Source organism: Typopeltis vanoorti, chromosome 17, assembly GCF_054136105.1.
Source record: "Typopeltis vanoorti isolate ZY-2024b chromosome 17, IOZ_Tvanoo_1.0, whole genome shotgun sequence".
NCBI lineage: Eukaryota > Metazoa > Arthropoda > Arachnida > Uropygi > Thelyphonidae > Typopeltis > Typopeltis vanoorti.
This window is the reverse complement of record NC_143565.1, coordinates 81,424,152-81,443,204: the sequence shown is the minus strand read 5'-3', so window position 1 is coordinate 81,443,204 and position 19,053 is coordinate 81,424,152. Positions and strand designations below refer to the sequence as shown.

Below are 19,053 nucleotides of genomic sequence, written 5' to 3'. Positions count from 1 at the left end.
AAAGTTAATCAATATCCAATAATATCATTGTCACTTAAGGCATTATCCACAAGCAATTCGTCTACATTGTAATGGCTAAATGTATCAAAACCTCCACCAATTTCATGTGCCAATGTAATGATTTCATCTGATAATGTAAATGTTTGCATGGTTGCACTGTTTGCAATACATCCAGGCCAAGCTACTTTCCAGCAAGCATTTAAAATTTGTGGTCTTATTTCAGCGATAGCAGATGCAACATGATTTTAGCAGTCCAAAATAGAAAATTTTTTTCCAAACGTCAGTTACTGTTAATGATTCATTTTTTAGTTTATCCAATATAAAGTGAAAAGTGTGTTTAACATAATATTTTTTAAAAGTAGCAATTATGCCTTGATCTAATGGCTGAATAATGCTTGTTGTATTGGGTGGAAAAAACATTGGGTGCACATTTTGATGTTCTAAATCTGGATGACTTGGTGCATTCAACAATTAATAAAACTTTAAAATCGAGAGCTTTTTGCTTCATATATGTTTCTACTCCTGGTACAAAGCAATTATTGAACCATTCAGTAAATACAGCAGTTGTTACCCAGGCCTTTGTATTAGCTATCCAATGTACTGGCAGCTGTTTTAGATCTTTGCCTTTTAGAGCACGTGGTCTTAGAAATTGATTTACTAGCAGAGATTTCAACATTCGATCTCCTGATGCATTGCTACAAAGTAACAACGTTACTCGATCTTTGCTTGCTTTAAACCCACTTGCTTTTTTCTCAGACTTTGCGATGTAAGTTTGACTAGGCATTTTCTTCCAAAACAATTCTGTTTCGTCAGCGTTAAACACTTGATCGGGACAATATCCACCATCTTCAATAATTATTGGCTAACTTCTCTTGAAAATTTTTGGCTGCTTCTTCATCTGCTGCTGCAACCTCGCCTGTAATCTTCACGGTATGAAGTGCATTCCTTTTTAAAAACCCGGTTTACCATCCTTTGCTAGCCAAGAATTCTTTATCAGCCTGGGAAGCGGAAGTAGACGGCTCCAATTTCTTCATCTGTTCATAAAACCGAAGAGCTTTTTGTTTAATTAAATAACCACTTATAGGAATTCTTCTTTGAATTAATTCTTCAATCCAAATTAAGAGCGCTCATTCTTGTTTTCTAATAAAGCATCTCTTGAGTAAGATGATAATTTGGCACTTAGTTTTGGCAGATTTTCTTATGGAAATGGCAGATTTTCTTATGGCGACTTCATTCTTTTTAATTGCTCTTTTAGTAGATTTGCCTAAATTAAAATGTTTACCAATCACCGTAGATCCCTCTCCTTTTACTAAGCGATCTAAAATTGCAATTTTCATTTCCAAAGAAAAGCAATTTCTTTGGTGCTTTTTTTTCTCCATTAGGCCAAATTTAATTATTAATTAATAATTAATGATCAATTATTAATAATAAAAAATCAGCTAAATTAACAATTAATTATTAATGAATACATTACAAAATAACCAAGATGTTCCATGAAAATTTCAGAATTTGGGAAGTGTTTCCTTTTTAGGAAAAGTTGAATTACCCTATTATCGGAATGGATTCTCCTTCTGTTGACATGCGCAGAAGTGTCGAAAGGTCTCGTATCTGTGAGCGTGCACCCCATAAAAAGAGACCCGAGTGTACTTGTACATGCACACATATGATGATTGTGTGTACACACGATTTAATATGATTTTGTCATTGATGCCATCTGTTTGTTCATTTACTCCACTAATTTTTCTCAGAACTCATGTAATCTCCAGTCTTTGTTAACAGTTTTATTTATAACCCAGCTCTCAGATCCATAAATGGATTCCTAATTTGAACTGCCCACTCAGTCTCCAAAAGCTACATACAGTTAAAAGGCCTCACCTACTCCATATAAGGGAATAAAAGACAATAGCTGATTATTATTATAATATATTCATTTGACTCCTTATGAGAAGGGACAGTGGGAGACATTTTTGAAAATTATGGAGACAACTACTGTGTTTGAATAAAAACTTTAGTTGAATATAACTAAAATCTACATTCGATATTTCGACCTTTATGTCAAGGTCATCTTCTGGAGCATACAACTATACACAGAAAACAAGCTACACTACAATCAGACTGGTTTGTTAAAGACACTGACCAACCACTACAACAATTGTTGGCCTGACCTCTTGTGGGAAAAAAAAAAAAAAAAAATATATATATATATATATATATGGGAATAAATTTTTAACTTGGGTATATTGTATATTAGGATAACCAAGCAATTTTATATGCTTGGTTATTTTAGCTCCTAATCCCAAGTATGCAAACAATTAAGTTTGCGCCTGAAACAAAGTTCAAGTCTAAAGATGGTACAACACCAGGGCAACTCATTGTAAAGGTGGGTAAAGATTTGATCACTATTCTTAGTATTTTCCCATAATGTAAAGCACATCTCACTAGAAGATGTATACTGCAATGCATTATGGGTGGGGTCACTACCCAGACCGGTTTCGACCTTTTTTGAGGTCTCCTCAGTGAGTAGCTAGACCCTAAATACCAAGGTTTTAGTAATACAAAGCCTTATCAACTTTACCTATATAAGTTGCAACAAGGTGTATTAAGTTTTAATAAAAATCTCTGGAGGAGATATTGATGGGAATAAATTTTTAACTTGGGTATATTGTATATTAGGATAACCAAGCAATTTTATATGCTTGGTTATTTTAGCTCCTAATCCCAAGTATGCAAACAATTAAGTTTGCGCCTGAAACAAAGTTCAAGTCTAAAGATGGTACAACACCAGGGCAACTCATTGTAAAGGTGGGTAAAGATTTGATCACTATTCTTAGTATTTTCCCATAATGTAAAGCACATCTCACTAGAAGATGTATACTGCAATGCATTATGGGTGGGGTCACTACCCAGACCGGTTTCGACCTTTTTTGAGGTCTCCTCAGAGACCTCAAAAAAGGTCGAATACATCTTCTAGTGAGATGTGCTTTACATTATGGGAAAATACTAAGAATAGTGATCAAATCTTTACAATGAGTTGCCCTGGTGTTGTACCATCTTTAGACTAGAAGATGTATTCGACCTTTTTTGAGGTCTCCTCAGAGACCTCAAAAAAGGTCGAAACCGGTCTGGGTAGTGACCCCACCCATAATGCATTGCAGTATACATCTTCTAGTGAGATGTGCTTTACATTATGGGAAAATACTAAGAATAGTGATCAAATCTTTACCCACCTTTACAATGAGTTGCCCTGGTGTTGTACCATCTTTAGACTTGAACTTTGTTTCAGGCACAAACTTAATTGTTTGCATACTTGGGATTAGGAGCTAAAATAACCAAGCATATAAAATTGCTTGGTTATCCTAATATACAATATACCCAAGTTAAAAATTTATTCCCATCAATATCTCCTCCAGAGATTTTTATTAAAACTTAATACACCTTGTTGCAACTTATATAGGTAAAGTTGATAAGGCTTTGTATTACTAAAACCTTGGTATTTAGGGTCTAGCTACTCACTGAGGAGACCTCAAAAAAGGTCGAAACCGGTCTGGGTAGTGACCCCACCCATAATGCATTGCAGTATACATCTTCTAGTGAGATGTGCTTTACATTATGGGAAAATACTAAGAATAGTGATCAAATCTTTACCCACCTTTACAATGAGTTGCCCTGGTGTTGTACCATCTTTAGACTTGAACTTTGTTTCAGGCGCAAACTTAATTGTTTGCATACTTGGGATTAGGAGCTAAAATAACCAAGCATATAAAATTGCTTGGTTATCCTAATATATCCTAATATATATATATATATATATATACACACATCAACACTAGAGTCCTATTATTAGTGTTATCTGTTGGTTGTAGAAATACATGGGCACAACAACAACAAGTATCTATCTATATACATATATTAACATCAGGTACTTCCTCATGATGAACACCTATAGACTTTCAGAATTGTTTATTGGATTTCTTGTGTATATATATATATATTTGGTATATATATTCCTTTGGTCACTCTGGGAGATTACCTCTGGGTTGTTCAGCATGAGGAAATCATCGATTAAAGATTACTGGAACATCCTCTGTATTATTTTTTTTTTTCACTGATTTTTACTGAATCTTGCTGAAATTTTAGTATAATTAGATGGTGTTATTTTAGATGGTCACCATCATTTAAATTCATACTGAAAATGCACATGACATGGTGAGCAAAACTTATTAATACAGAAAATATTTGTTCATGGGGCTGGTTTGCCTGCTTGTGGGAGGAAAAACCCCAGATAAACTGGGGAGAAAAACCCTGCTGTCTATGTCCAAGAGCAGCTAACTTGGCTATGTCTGAAAAAGATCCTTAAGCTCCTCACGTCGGCGACAGGAATCAAACTCAGGACACTCCATTCCCAGGCATGTGATTTGCAAAGCAAGCCAACTAGCCCCATGAACACACCATAGAATATACCGGGAGGCATAGGGCTAGTCACCTTATCCTTGGGTTGAGTACAACTTAGGGCTTTAGATAGCTCTGTAACAGGCCAGTGGGCCCTAACACGTAGAAGGGAGAAGAAAATATTTATATATGAGTAAGCAATCAGTGCTTAATTATTATTACAGTGTCGATTTAAAAGGTATTAAAAACATTTCATTTGTCTCTGTGACTGAGATGAAATATTGGAAGAATTACGTAGCATGCTGTCAATTAAATTTCTAACATGAGTTTCTCATTATCCATCCCTGTACCAGCCTATATCTGGGTCTTTTTCCTGCCAGAGAACACTTGTTTTGCTAATCTCTCCTCTTCCATTCTGCTTAAGTGACCATACCACCTGAGATTAGCTTTGCTAATGCATTCCTGGATGTTGACAATATCAAGTTCTTTCCTAATATCCTCGCTTTTAATATGATATTGTCATTGATGCCATCTGTTCATGCCCCTAATCTTTCTCAGGACTCTCATATCTGTGGTCTCTAGTCCTTGGTCAAGTGTTTTACTTCTAATCCAGCTCTCATATCCATAAGTTAAAATTGGTTTAAACACAGTCTTATATATAGCTAATTTAGTGTTTTGGCTCATTTCTCTCTTATTCCATATAAATTTATTCAGTTGACTTCCTACCATACCAGCTTTGTTGATTCTGTTGTCTATTTCCATATTTAACTTGCCATCTTCATTAAAAATCGTGCCTAAATAGCTGAAATGTTTTACCTGTTCTATAAGTTGATATTCACAATGCAGTTGATATTTTCAATGTTTCTGCCTATTTTCATTGTCTTTGTCTTTTTCTTCACTGCCTGTTTAACTTCCTGTGTCCACCAGGGAGTTCTGATTTTTCCATCTTTGCACACAACCTCACCACATGCCTCTCTGGCTGAATCAGTCAGTGTTTTCTTCAGGGTTTGCCACTAAATCTCCAAGGTTTGGTTCCTGCTCTCAAACTCTTTCATTTTTTCCTGAACAATATTTGTGTATTTTAGTGTACAGTTCATATCTGAGAGCTGCTCAACTTTTATTCTCTTTAAAACTTTCTTACATGTTCTTTTCAGTATGAAATTCAATTTTATCCTGCTCAAGACTAAATAGTGATCACTTCCAATTTCAAATCCTCTGTACACTCTGGTGTCCTTCACCAGTGGGAAAACATCACTATCAACAATAACATAGTCAATGAGACTTTTCTTATTCCTTGCATCTTCTTTCCATGTGAATTTGTTCACATTTTTATGTTGGAACATGGTGTTAATAATAACCAGTCCATGTCCTGAGCAGAAATCCAACAGATATTTGCCATTATTATTAGCTTTGCTCTTTTCTCCAAATTTTCCCAAAATATTTTTGTATGTCTCACAATCATTTCCTACTCTGCTATTTAGATCCCCAACAGGACCAACTTTTCCTTTTTCATTGTGTCAGTTGCTTTTTCTAAAGCATCAAAAAATTCCTCTACTTCTACCTTAGTAGAACCTTCTGTGGGACTATAGGCACAATTAAGTCTCATTATCCAGTTTCCCATTCTCATATTTGCCCACATCACTCTACTTGAGACTGCCTGCCATTCAAGAAGATTAGCCTCGTATTTTGTGTAGAATACTATGACTACTCCTTCTTTTCTCTGATGGTCATTGCCTGAATATAACATTTTGTATTTATTGCTTAGAAAGATGTCACAAGTTTTTGTCTTCTTTGTTTCAGTCACCCCTATTATGTTGATCTGATAGTTATCCAATTCCTCAGCTATCTCCATTTCTTTGCCATTCAGTCTTATGTTGAGAGTACCGATCTTGAACTCTGGTAATGCTGAGTTGAGGTAAGTTTTAGGATTTGTTCCAATTGCTGACTTTTCACTGTTTGCCCTGGTTCCCTGGCGAAAACAACAGAGGCCTTGTTTAACTGGGCGATGCCCCAGCTGGCATGAAATTCTGTCATGTTGTACCATCATTTGAAATTTTGGTTTAAGCCAATAAGAATACAATTTGGTCGGCTAAATCTCAATTTGCCAGCCCATTCTTGTCTGTTCAGTATCAAGGTAGATACTCGACAGGGTGCACCACGAGAAGGTGAGGATTGGACATTAGGTCAGAAGCCCTGGTCGGTTCTCTGCATTCCTTTGAAGGCTATGTGGAAGTCTCCTCTCAGTTATATAGTTTTGACCCTTAAGCACCCCCTTCAGTGAATACTTATATTTTTATTGCTTAGCAGTTCCTGACAGTATAAAAAGCTTTATATTTCTACATATGTGTATTGACTCTCTCTAATGGTTGCTCTCTCCCCACACACTTTGCGTCATCTTTTGCATTTTTTTATACTTACCATTTCAAAACATTCATTTTCTTTCAATTTCTTTACTCATTTAATATGGGAAATTTCATTATTTTTTTATGTGTCATCATTTGTATGGCAATTTATTGGTTTTGTGATTTAAACTGCTATAACAAATTTGCTCCCTATAACTACTGAAAAACTCTCACTTAAAGCCATTGCTGTTCTAAAGAAAATTCATTGCAACAAACTATTTGTTGCAATGAATTTTCTTTACATGTTTGAATTTATCTTTACAAGTTTATTGTATTGAAAGAAGCTGACTATAGTAAGTGAGAGAAAACTCTCTTACCAAGACTTATAATTATTAATATGGTAAATGAGTAAACGACTTACTCACTCACTTTCTTTAATCTGATTATGAATCTAAAATAAATTGTTCAAATATTTGTGTTCATTTGCATTATACCATGCTTTCTTGATAAAAATTTAATTCATTGTTAATTGTGTTAGTTGATGTATTTACCTGATATTTTCATCTTATCATTTCTCCTTTTGCGTTATACTTTTCTATTATACAACATTGCTAAGCAGATAATCTGTTTGCAGTATGCTGACATGAATTGGAATGATCATTTATTGCAGTTCATCACTGGTTAAACATGTTCTTGTAGAGGCTCATCAACGTGGAAGGAAATTCAGAGCCATCATTGTTGATGCTAGGCCTAAACTTGAAGGTAAGCTGAGATTTCATTAATATTGCCAGAATTGCAATATGCCATATAATAATTTTAATGCATGTAAAATTTAATGGCCCTGACACAATGATAAATGGTTATTTGGCTAACTTTCTTCCAATGTATATATATATACATTGAAACATACACTGACAACACATCAGTGCAGATAACATACAGCTGGATTTACTAGGGAAGGTCATGTTATAGCAACTTGTTCCCATTCTATAATAATGTTAGCACTGAGTTAGACAAGGGGAATGGATACACCATGATATTTTTGGATTTTGCTAAGGCTTTTGATAGATTACAGTATGGAAGATTATTGCATAAATTGTATTATAAACTATTGGCATGGATAAAAGGATGATTAACTGACAGATATCAAAAAGTTGTATGTGGGATTGTATTATAAACTATTGGCATGGATAAAAGGATGATTAACTGACAGATATCAAAAAGTTGTATGTGGGATTGTATTATAAACTATTGGCATGGATAAAAGGATGATTAACTGACAGATATCAAAAAGTTGTATGTGGGGTGGGGGGGGGGATCTGCAAGATTCAAGGTAACCAGTGGTGTACCTCAAGGATCAGTCCTTGGTCTGCTGTTATTCAATCTCTACATTAAAGAAATTGGGAAGGATTTGACGTGACATACAGGTATTTGCTGATGATGCAAAGATAGATAGGGTAATCAAGGGGTTCTGCTGATATGCAGTACTTGCAGAATGATTTGAAAAGACTAATTGTGGGCATATGAAAATGGCTGTCGTTTCAATGTTAATAAATGTAAGGTCATGCACTTTGATGTGATTAGATATCCAGTGTCATATAATATTGGTGGGATTATACTAGAAGAAACTGATCAGGCTAGGGATCTTGGAGTGTTAGTTGATAGGAAGTCAAAGTTCAAGCGTCATATAGCAAAGATTGTAAATACAACTCAGAGAATAATTGCAATGCTGAAATGAATCTTGACATGTAAAGATAAGAATGCCATGTTACCTCTTTACAAGGCCTTGATAAGACCTCACTTAGACTACTGCACACAGGTCTGGTCTCCTAGTTTCCGTGGTGATTCTAATGAGAGAGAGTGTAAAGGAGAGTATTAAAAATGATATCAAGATTGTGAAGACAATGAGAATTTGTAGACTGCAGACCCTAGCAAACAGGAGAAAGAGGAGTGATATGATTGAGACTTACAAACTTCTGAAATAGTTATACAGAATTTCAGTAGATGGAATTTTTTATTTTATGAAGGATGGGGAAAGGATGTGAGGGCATCCTTGGAAGTTGAGAATAAATGCTGTCAAGAAGGGGGTGAGGACTAGATTTTTCTCTCATACAGTGGCACAGGATTTGAATGGATTGCCACTGGATGTTGTGTATGCAAGCGGTATAAATGAATTCAAGAACACGTTTAACAACATTTGCATATAGTGTGACCTCCTTTAATGAGTTCCTGACTCCCTGGAGGTCTCTCTTAATAACAGTAACAAAGAGAATCATCATGTAGTTTTTCTACTTTTCTGTTTTTTGCTTTCTTGAGTAATTAGGAATAGGACTTTAAAAATATTTTGGGAAGTGATTGCTGTTAATTTTCTATATTTTTATTTATTTATTATTTTAAAATTAATTAATTATTTATGCATCTATCCCCACATTTGTGAACTCTAATAGTGTTTTCTCCTACTTGATTGCTACAACCAAGACACGTGATATATGTATGCTGTTCCTTGTTGTATTCAGAATTTATCTGTAACCTTTTCCTTGATGGACCTGTGATTTCAGTAAGGATTTCTCCATGACTGCAGGTCATAAAGAGTCCAGCTATTCCTGTCTTGGGTCTTTCTTCTCCATTTTCTTCCAACTTTCTTAATCATTGGATCTTCCCACCTTAAGGCTGGTCTTCCAGGTTTCCTTTTGGTATCTCTCGGATACCAGTTTGTAACTCTGACTGTCCATCTGTTGTCTCTCATTCTGGTGAGATGTCCTGCCTATCTTCTTTTGCTGTCGTTGATTGTTTTTTATTATATCTGTGAGTCCAGACTTCTTCCTGATTTCTGTGTGTCTTACGTGGTCTATTTTGTTTATATTGCATATTCTTCTTTCTATTGCACATTGAGTTGTTATTAAGCTTTGTTCTTCTTTTAAAGTTGTGTTCCATGTTTCACTGCCATAAGTTAATGATAGTAAGATGTGACTATTAAAAAGATGGGCTCTTATGTCGATACCTATGTTTTGGTTGGTAATTGTTGATTTTATTTTGTTGAAGGCTATCCAAGCAGCTCTTTTTCTCCTTGCTATTTCATTTGATATATCATTATTCATTTTTATGGACTGGCTGAAGTAGATGTATTCAACTTTTTCGATGGTGTGAGATTCTAGAGTGATTGATTGATCTTTACAGTATTTGTTTTTCATCCATCTTGTTTTGTCAGGGTGTATTTCCAATCCAATTTTTTGGCAGTTTTGGCTTATGTTATTCAGCATTGATTCTAAGAGTTTGGGTGAGTGAGATATTAATACCACATCATCGGCGAATAATAGGATATTTAATATTTCACCATCAATGTTTATTCCATCTTTCATGTCAATTTTTCGAATGATGCTGTCCAGAGTAAATGTGAAGAGATTAGGTGATAAGACATCACCCTGACATACTCCTCTACTTAAGTTAATTTTAATCGGGTGATTGAAAAGGGTGATATTTATTGTGCTTTCTTTGTAGATATCTTTTATGAGTTGGATGTATGCTTTTTCTACGCCTTGTTCTATTAATGCTTGGAATACTGCGTTATGCTCAACAGTGTCAAATGCCTTTTTAAAATCTATAAAAAGAAGACAAAATGGGATCTGGTATTCTCTGCATCTTTCTGTTAGCTGAGTAATAGTTTGAATGTGATCTATTGTTGAAAAGCCTTTTTTGAAACCAGACTGTTCTTTGCAGCTATTTTCATTGATGGAGGTTTGTATTCGGTTTAGGATGATTCTGGCGAATATTTTATATCTGTGCTAATAGACAGATAGGTCTGTAGTTACTGATGTCTTCTTTATTACCTTTTTTATGCAGAATTATGGTCTTTGATGTTTTCTATTCAGTAGGTACTTTCTTTAATTGTGTATATCGGGTAAACCTTTCTGCTAGAGCTTTAAAGAGTATTTTTTTCCACCCATTTTTAATTCATCAGATTTTATACCATCATTTTCTGGTGATTGGTCATTTTTCAAATGGTGGACAGGCATTTTTATTTCTTCAGGTAGGGCAGATGGTATTTCCAGATTTTCAAAATTTTCATCTGGTACTGGAGCTGTGATTACTTGTTTAGATGAGTAAAGGTTCTCAAAACGACTTTACTATTTTTTCCATTTCACCTCTGTTTGTGTGTCTGTTTCTTTGATTGTCTATGGAGGCTGATGGTAGTGATTGCTTTAGATTTATTTCTTTTTCTATTTTTTTTAGGCTACTGCAGAGCCTAGCTGCTTCTGCTAATTTTGTTGTTCTATATATGTTATAGTCGTCATTGATATTCTTCCTCAGTTGTTTACAAATAATTTTATATTCTAGATGATCTTTTCCTGTATCTTTCAGTAGTCTTCTTTTTTTCAGTAGTTCTATTGTTCTTGCTGATAGGCGTTTCCTAGTCTTAGGAGGAAGTTCATATGAGGTTCTTTCTTTGCAGTTCATTAATTTATTGTTAAAGTTTGTTAAATCTTCGTCGATGTAATTTTTTAATTTCCAGTCGGTTTCTTCTACCTTTTTTCTAAATGCTTCTGGATTTATCTGTTTTGAGCCTTTTTTATGGTTGGACTGTGCTCTTACGTGTTCTTCATTTTTTTTTATGTATTTTGAGAGTGGCTCTTATTGGACGGTGGTCTGAATGAATGTAGCAGTAAGTTTTCCCAATGACTTCGACATTATTTATTATTCCTTTGCAATCTGTTAGGATGAAATCAATTTCGTTTCTTGTCTCTCCATTTGGAGATTGCCAAGTCCATCTTTTTCCAGTTCTCTTTTTAAAGAAACTGTTCATAATGTACAGCCTTTCTACTTTTACAAATTCTGCCAGTCGTTCATTTCTTTCCCCTTTCCCCCATGGTCCAATGTATTTTTCTTCAATAAATCCTGTGCCAATCTTTGCGTTGAAATATCCACACACTATTGTGTATGTTGTTTTTTTCAGTAATGTTTCTCGTAGGTGTTCACAGAAATTTTCTATTTCTTCTTTGTCAGCTGTTGAGATGGGTGCATAGGCTACTATTATTTTTATTGTTATGGATTCTCCAATTTGTAATATTAGTGTTCCTAGTCGTTCAGAATGGATTGTACAAGAAATAATATTTTTAGTTAGCTTTTCATTTATGATGAAGCCAACTCCTCCAACCCTTGTAGTGTTATCTGAGGCTCCCAGGAAAATTTGGTTGCCATTGTTCCATTTTACTGTTAATTCAGAGCTTCTTCAGGTTTCACAAACTTTACATTTTGCAGTTCTTGAAGCAGGAAATCAATATGGGAGTCAGAAGACAGAGTTTGAGTGTTGAAGGAACCAATAAATAGGGTCGAATTTCCAGATGGTGATCTACCTTCCTCTGTGAGATTCTTAGCACCCCCTGCTCTTGCAGATTTCTCACCACCACCTTGGTGGAATTGCAAAGAGCTGTGCAGGACTGGGGGCCTTTTTCTTCTTCTACTTGCTGGCATCTTTACAGTGGTCTACAGCACTTCTCCTGACCATGGTTCTGAAGTGCGCCTTTGGTCCACGGCTCCTTATTCATTATTCAGAGCTGCCCGCTTGGGCTTCCCTCATCTGCCATCCGAGGGACGCGCTTGGTAGGGGTGAGATCCCCCCCCCCCCAAGATCTGGGTCTTCCCACCTTAAGGCTGGTCTTCCAGGATTCCTTTTGGTATCTCTCGGATACCAGTTTGTAACTCTGACTGTCCATCTGTTGTCTCTCATTCTGGTGAGATGTCCTGCCCATCTTCTTTTGCTGTTGTAGATTGTTTTTATTATATCTGTGAGTCCAGACTTCTTCCTGATTTCTGTGTGTTTTACATGGTCTATCTGTAACCTTATTTAGCACAAATATCACATTTATAGTTCTTCAATTTCTAAGAACTTGATTATTTTCTCTCATAAGCAAAAAAAACCTGGCCCCATTCCTCTCTGCAGATTCCAGATCTGTCCAACCTTAGACATACTGTTCTCACATTTTAGATCTCTCCCACCCACAAACTAAAATTCTTGGTGTTGCCCAAAAGAGTGTAGTTCAACTAATTAATGATCCATCTCTCATGGACCCATTACAATCAGACAATATGTTTCTGCCTTTAGGCAGGTACTTCCATGGTGCTTTTCCCCTGAACTGGAATTCATCATTTTCTCCTCTTCCTCTCTTGTCCTTTCTGCTAAACATACAATCAACACATGCATCAGCTGTCAAGCATTCATTTACACTTTCAACTGCTAAACCAGCAAATCTACTTTTCTACTTCTCTTTCATTCCATTTACCTCACTGGAACATTCTTTCTCATGAAATGCCCCCAACCTCGAATGTTCAAAAAGAATTTTTAATAGATTTGTTCTCTCTCTCTCTCTCAATTTTAGAATCCATAGCACACCAGTGCCACGTGTGGTACTGGTGTGTTATAGATTCCAAAACCTGTTATGTGTGTATGCGTATATTTAAAAGACAACCTCTTCACTACCTGGAGGTGTCAGTTATCAATCACCAATAAAAATTCTACAACTCCCACTTCATGCCAAATTGCCTAGCCTGCATCACCTTCCTTTTGATACAAGTCATGGAAAGCATTGGTGAAACTCATGTGATTAACATTTCGAGTGAATTTGATCTGTAGTGTAGAGGCCCTTTACCAGATCAAATTCCCTGGAAATGTCATGGTCTATCTTCAACCTTTTTGGTTAGGTAACCAGTTTTCTTTCTTTGGTTATTCATTTCATGTATTGGCCAATAGTTTCCTGTCTTAAAATTTCCCCAACTTTTTCTTTTGCTCTTCCGGCAGTTCATTTTTTTTTTTATGCGACTCCTGCCCCCCACAAACATTTGTGCTACATTAGTACTATTATTACTACATGATCATTGTGGGTGTGATAGTTTTTTTTTTTTGTTTTTTTTTTCTGCTGTTAGATCCTGAATGAAGGAATCTTGCAAAGAAATCATCCATTCAGAATCCAACATATTAAACTTACAAAAAAAAACAGAAATACCTGCACATCAGCTAAAATTAAAAGTGAAACTTCTTCACTTTATGTATAAAATTTGCATTCCTTATTTCGTGTATAATATTTAATCTATTGTGTTCAAATTAAGATTTTATTACAGCATGTCTTAAAAGAGGGATAATCTGACTTAATTTAAGCCTCACTTAAGCTGTGTAAAATTAACTGTGAGATCAAATAGTTACTAAATAATAATTCTTAGAAGGTATAAAACTACACGTGTACAGCGTAACACTGGCTGCAGTTACTTAAGCGGAACGCATATTGACACAAATTCTGGGAATAAAAGAGCATAACAGCGTCGGGAAAAAGCAAGGGATGAACCCAAGGGGTGAAAAGATATGGGCAAAGGGTACTGAGGAAAAAGAGGGCGCTCTAAGGAGGAATATAAGAGGACGAGCACCATATCGAAAGTCCCTCTTGTAGTATCGTTTTCCTGTTTGGTGGCTCGGGAGTTCGCGTAAAGGGGGGAGATGAAGCGTTCTGTGCTAAGATAAGATGTCGGACAGCATGCTTTCTTGAAAATGGAGAAGGATTTTACGCAGCGCTGAAGGTAAAAATTTCCAGTCCTCGCAGAATCGAGCCGTCGCTGAGAAGTCCCATCGAGTTGTTCCTAAAATGCAAAGATTTAAGTCCGTTTTCGGCAGAAATAATGAAGATAGCATAACCCTTACGTTGGCATATGGACAGCCAATAGATAAGAAGTAACCAGACGTACACGTGGTGCTGAAAGACGCGGAAAAGGTTCGGTAAGGTAAAATTACTCTATTTTGTGTATAAATTCATTAGAAGAGAGAAGATTGTTTGCGAATGTGAAATTAAGAACAGTATTCTAAAGAACTCTGTGGACAGTCTCTAATTAGAAAGTTAACCTCCTTTGAGAGAGTAAGAAGAATTGTTTGGAAGAGATCTTTTGTAATTGTATGTGATAGGATTAAATTAATGAGATCAGAATTGTGGATTTTAGTAAACTGAGAAACATTAGAATGTTTGTTTATATTATCTTATGAATAGCATTACAGAAAGGAATTTTAGTTTAACTTCATATCATTTGCTATCTATCCCAATATGCAGTTATAGTGTTTCGCATGCTTTATGACTTGTAATTAATTTAGAATATGTTAACCTCTTAACTCAAGTTTCATTTAGTATTGAGTCATAATTGAGTGTATGAATTTTGTATTCTGTTTAGATATTCCAATAAACATGTCATATTTACCTAAACCTGAGTCATGCCTGATTACGATTCCAAACTACCACTTATAAAAATAAGTGGAAGGAATTAGGAAGTGTATATAATTGTAGATTTAGGTCACAACTGCAATAATCTGAATCTGTACAGCAGTGTTAAAGTAAGATATTGTGTAAGAAAGCCTCAGAGTCTAGTATTGTCTCCCTGAGTAAGGATCTTTTTTACTATGGGATGCTGGCTGGCGCAGCATAATAAAAATTTGCCAGTATCCGAAGAGGAAACAGTCCTAGATATAAATAGATGTAAGCATATTAGGCCCGATATCTGAAGAAGTAAAATAGCGATAGAAAAATAGAATAGGAAGATATAAATCAGAAAATATGGAGAAAGTAACGACATAACAATGGATATCAGCTGGTAGGAGTTTGATTGAATAAGGTTTTGAATAAGAAAGGACATAATCAAGTAACAAATACTTTAAGTATAAAAACATAAACATAAAATATTTAACACTACGTTTAGTCATTTTTATAATATTTGTATTTTTTTCAAAATTTTTTCCCTAGTCCAGAAACCCTGCACTAAAGATCAAACATGGGACATTTTTTAAAGCTTCTTCCAATAAGCAGTACAGTGATGTCATATTGAGCGATGAAATTCATCTACCACATAAATGATCTCTCACTAAACTGAAACCCCATGCATAGGTTAGCTGATGATATACTTTATTCCTTTTCTTCATTTGACAACTTTGTATTGCTCAAATATTTCACATTTTCAGTTTCTTCGATAATTAGTGCCATGATTAATGATCTCCTTGCTAATTCTTCAGTAAAGTGAGGACTAACTACCTTAGTGAACTTCAGTGCTACCAAAACACAGTCCTCTCTTATTTCTCATAAGAGAGATTTCATTTCATTTCTCTTCTTGGGTTGACTTCTTATTCTTCCTGGTACAAAGATGTTTCATCCATAAACTCTGCAGAAAAGATTGGACCGCTATCACTATGAGATGAATAATTTCATTGCCAAATGTGAAACCATTACATTACTTATGGCCTGAAATGGCTTTTGGGGGGGGGGGGGAGATAAAATGTCTCATGCTTGGTCTCTAGAGCAGAGTTTCCTGAATGTCTAACCCTGTGTACTATAGACTAAATGCTTTGTGTATGGGATTCACACGTGTACGTGCACACATATATATGTGTGTCCGCCCAACTTCAGAATATTGTTTTCACATTTGGAGTGGTGCAACCAAAAACCTCTTTAAAGATTCTTGCTACTATTCAGATGAGGGCAATTTGAATGAGTGACTCCTCACCAGTCATTTTCTCATAGATATTCTGTAAATAGTTTCATAGGTAGCTTAGAAATGGAGAAAAATGTACTGTAAATGTATAAATTACAATAAAAGTAATCAGAGATGATAAAGATTATATGAAAATCGAAGATAAGGATATTCTACATGTCTGGAGTAATTACTTTGAAAGACTCTTAAACAAAACAAGCAGTGACACAAACAGAAGTAGAAAATTTTCAGGAAGAAGCAGAATGCAAACAGAAGTACATATAGTACATATCAGTACTTGAGGTGGGAAAGGTCATCAAAAACTTGAAATGTGGAAAGGCAGCTGGAACAGATAATATTCGATCAGAAATGCTCCAATATGGAGTGTATAAAAGTTTTGCAGTGCTTTATAATTCAGAGGGCCTGAGCAGAAAGTCAAATTTGAGATGATTGCAGTAACTCTCTTGTAGTTTTCATCTATAAAAAGGGAATAAAGCTGAAGCTGAGAATATGAGGAATTTCTGTACTAAGTGTTCCAGGTAAGATTTATGCAAGCATGCTTGGAAAAGAAGTGAGAAAAATTGTGGGAGAGAAACTTGGGGAACAAGGTTGGTTCAAGACAAATAAAGGTTGTCTAGATCAGATTTTCACTTTACAAGAAATTGTTGAGTAGATATGATAATATTGGAGTGCTGACAAGTAATAGACTAATTTGGAGGAAAATTGTTGATAGGAGATAAATTATAATGTCAACTTAATGTGTAATCAAACAAATTAATTTTGAAGTTGGTAATAGTGTAACCTTTTAATGTAGTACTATCATAATATCCTATACATCCCCTGAGGGTACATATCAGGAATTCGATAATGTTTCGTACGTAATGTTTCTTCCAAAACTGAGAACATCATTCTCCTTTTCTCTAAGCTTGTAAGAGGATCTATTGCTGATCAGCATCTATAAATTTCAGCTTCACTTACTGAACCAACTTCTTCTCTTTCATCTACTTTTATTCTCTTTGGAATTGCTTCACATGCTATTTTCACCAAGGATTATGACTTCTGTTCAAGAAATACATGAAGAAGTTCTTGGTTTTTAGCCACTTGTCTACATGTGCACTGTTTTTTCTGTAGGTTTTACTGCCTTTTGTATACAGCTGATATTTTATAAAAGTGTATTTTAAAAAAAAAATTGTTTCATTGTCTTTTCTGATTTAATATTTGTTTGCCTGCAGGGGGAAAGCATTATGTTCTTAATAACAAAATGTAGTTCTCAATCATGAATGTATTCTTAAATTGCCATTTACATTTGTGCAGATGCCACTTTTTTTATTAATGCTATTTTTATTAATTTAATTAACATACTGAATGTCATATTTCATTACATAGTTGCTTATGTCTGACCTACCTTATTATTGCATTTGCTTATTGTTTTAATACTACCTTGAAATTTTTAACTAATATGACTGATTAAAGCAGAATTATGATTAAAATTTATTTTCTGTAATGCATGTTTATAGTCAGATGTTTGTTGCCTTTCCAAATTTCTTAGCAGGTGATATATGCATCTTTTCTATCATTTGTATTGCTGCAATTTATACATGGATATGTTATCTTGTCCCCTTTTCATGCCTAGTGATGTGTGTTTGACCAGTAATACTAAACACACACAAACAGGTGAAATATGCTGGCATAAGGATTACTTATTTATCTGTTCGTGCCTCATGGCACATAAAGCCAAGATCCATTTCTTCCAGATACCTCTGTCTTGCACCACTAATAAGAGCTTCTCTCCAGCTCTCCCAACACTTCTTTTTTCTTCCTTTTTTTTTTGTCATTCTTTCTCTGTCAGGTTAATTTAGGCCTTCTGGAATCCATATCAAAGCTATTCTTTCTCTACTATCCATTGTTAGTACATGTAATACATTTCCATCCCCCTTTTTTTTTATATTTAACTGGTGATGCTTTTTTTTTTTTTGCTCGGTCAGTTCATATAATTCACTGATTGTGATATGTTGGGGGCCCGAAATATTTTTAATATTTTGATCAAACATTTTGTTTGAAAACTATTTCATTTAGCTAAGTATATATATATATATATATATATATCCTAGTTAACTTAGTTTTACACATTGGTCATCTTGTTTGGAGTATGCATTCACAGCATGGCATTGAAAAACTTCAACATTGCACTTTATAATTCAGCTACTTCATCCATGGAGAGGTTATGTAATTGAATATTTAAAATAAAATTATAAAAATAAAAAATAAAAAAAACCAGCTATATCAAAAGCTAAATCAATCTAATTTGTAAATAATATGTAATTTGTAAATTATATCATATAGCTACTCTATATAGACAAAAATATTTATGTCTGTATATCTATTTGATGTTTTTTTGTCTACAGTCAACTCTCTCTCTCTCTCCCCCCCCCCCTCCTTCCCCCCATTGCAAACTCATAGGGATCATATGAATAGTTTGTTTATAGTGAATATTCTTTTTAGAACAGCATTGTATCTATGGGACTTGTCCAGACAGTCGTTAGTGCTATAATAGTGTTTTCTGTAGTGAGAGTCAACTGTGTTCAAGTTTTAGTGAAAGGTTTTACATAAAATACATTATTTACAGGTAGAGAAATGCTAAGGTGTTTAGTAAAAGAAGGAATTTGTTGTTCATACATTCATATTACAGCAGCATCGTATATAATGAAAGAAGTAAGTAAAATTTTAATTTTAATGAAATGTCAATTTACGAGGGTCATCTGAAAAGTTTTATTCTTGTTAAAACACTCCAAGCACTGTTCAGAGATTTTCATGTGAGTGCATTTTTGAGAGC

The 19,053-nt window shown here is 34.8% G+C and overlaps 1 protein-coding gene across 3 annotated transcripts in view; it reads left to right on the top strand.

Annotated features, from left to right (window-relative positions):
- The window catches only part of eIF2Bdelta (eukaryotic translation initiation factor 2B subunit delta), a 380,912-nt gene that overhangs the window by 347,833 nt on the left and 14,026 nt on the right, over positions 1 to 19,053 (top strand). For all 3 annotated transcript variants that reach the window (XM_090407674.1, XM_090407675.1, XM_090407673.1), the window contains 2 exons: positions 7,402 to 7,493; positions 18,847 to 18,932. In XM_090407674.1, coding sequence (XP_090263800.1) covers positions 7,402 to 7,493; positions 18,847 to 18,932 — 178 coding nt within the window. The remainder of the gene's footprint in view (positions 1 to 7,401; positions 7,494 to 18,846; positions 18,933 to 19,053) is intronic.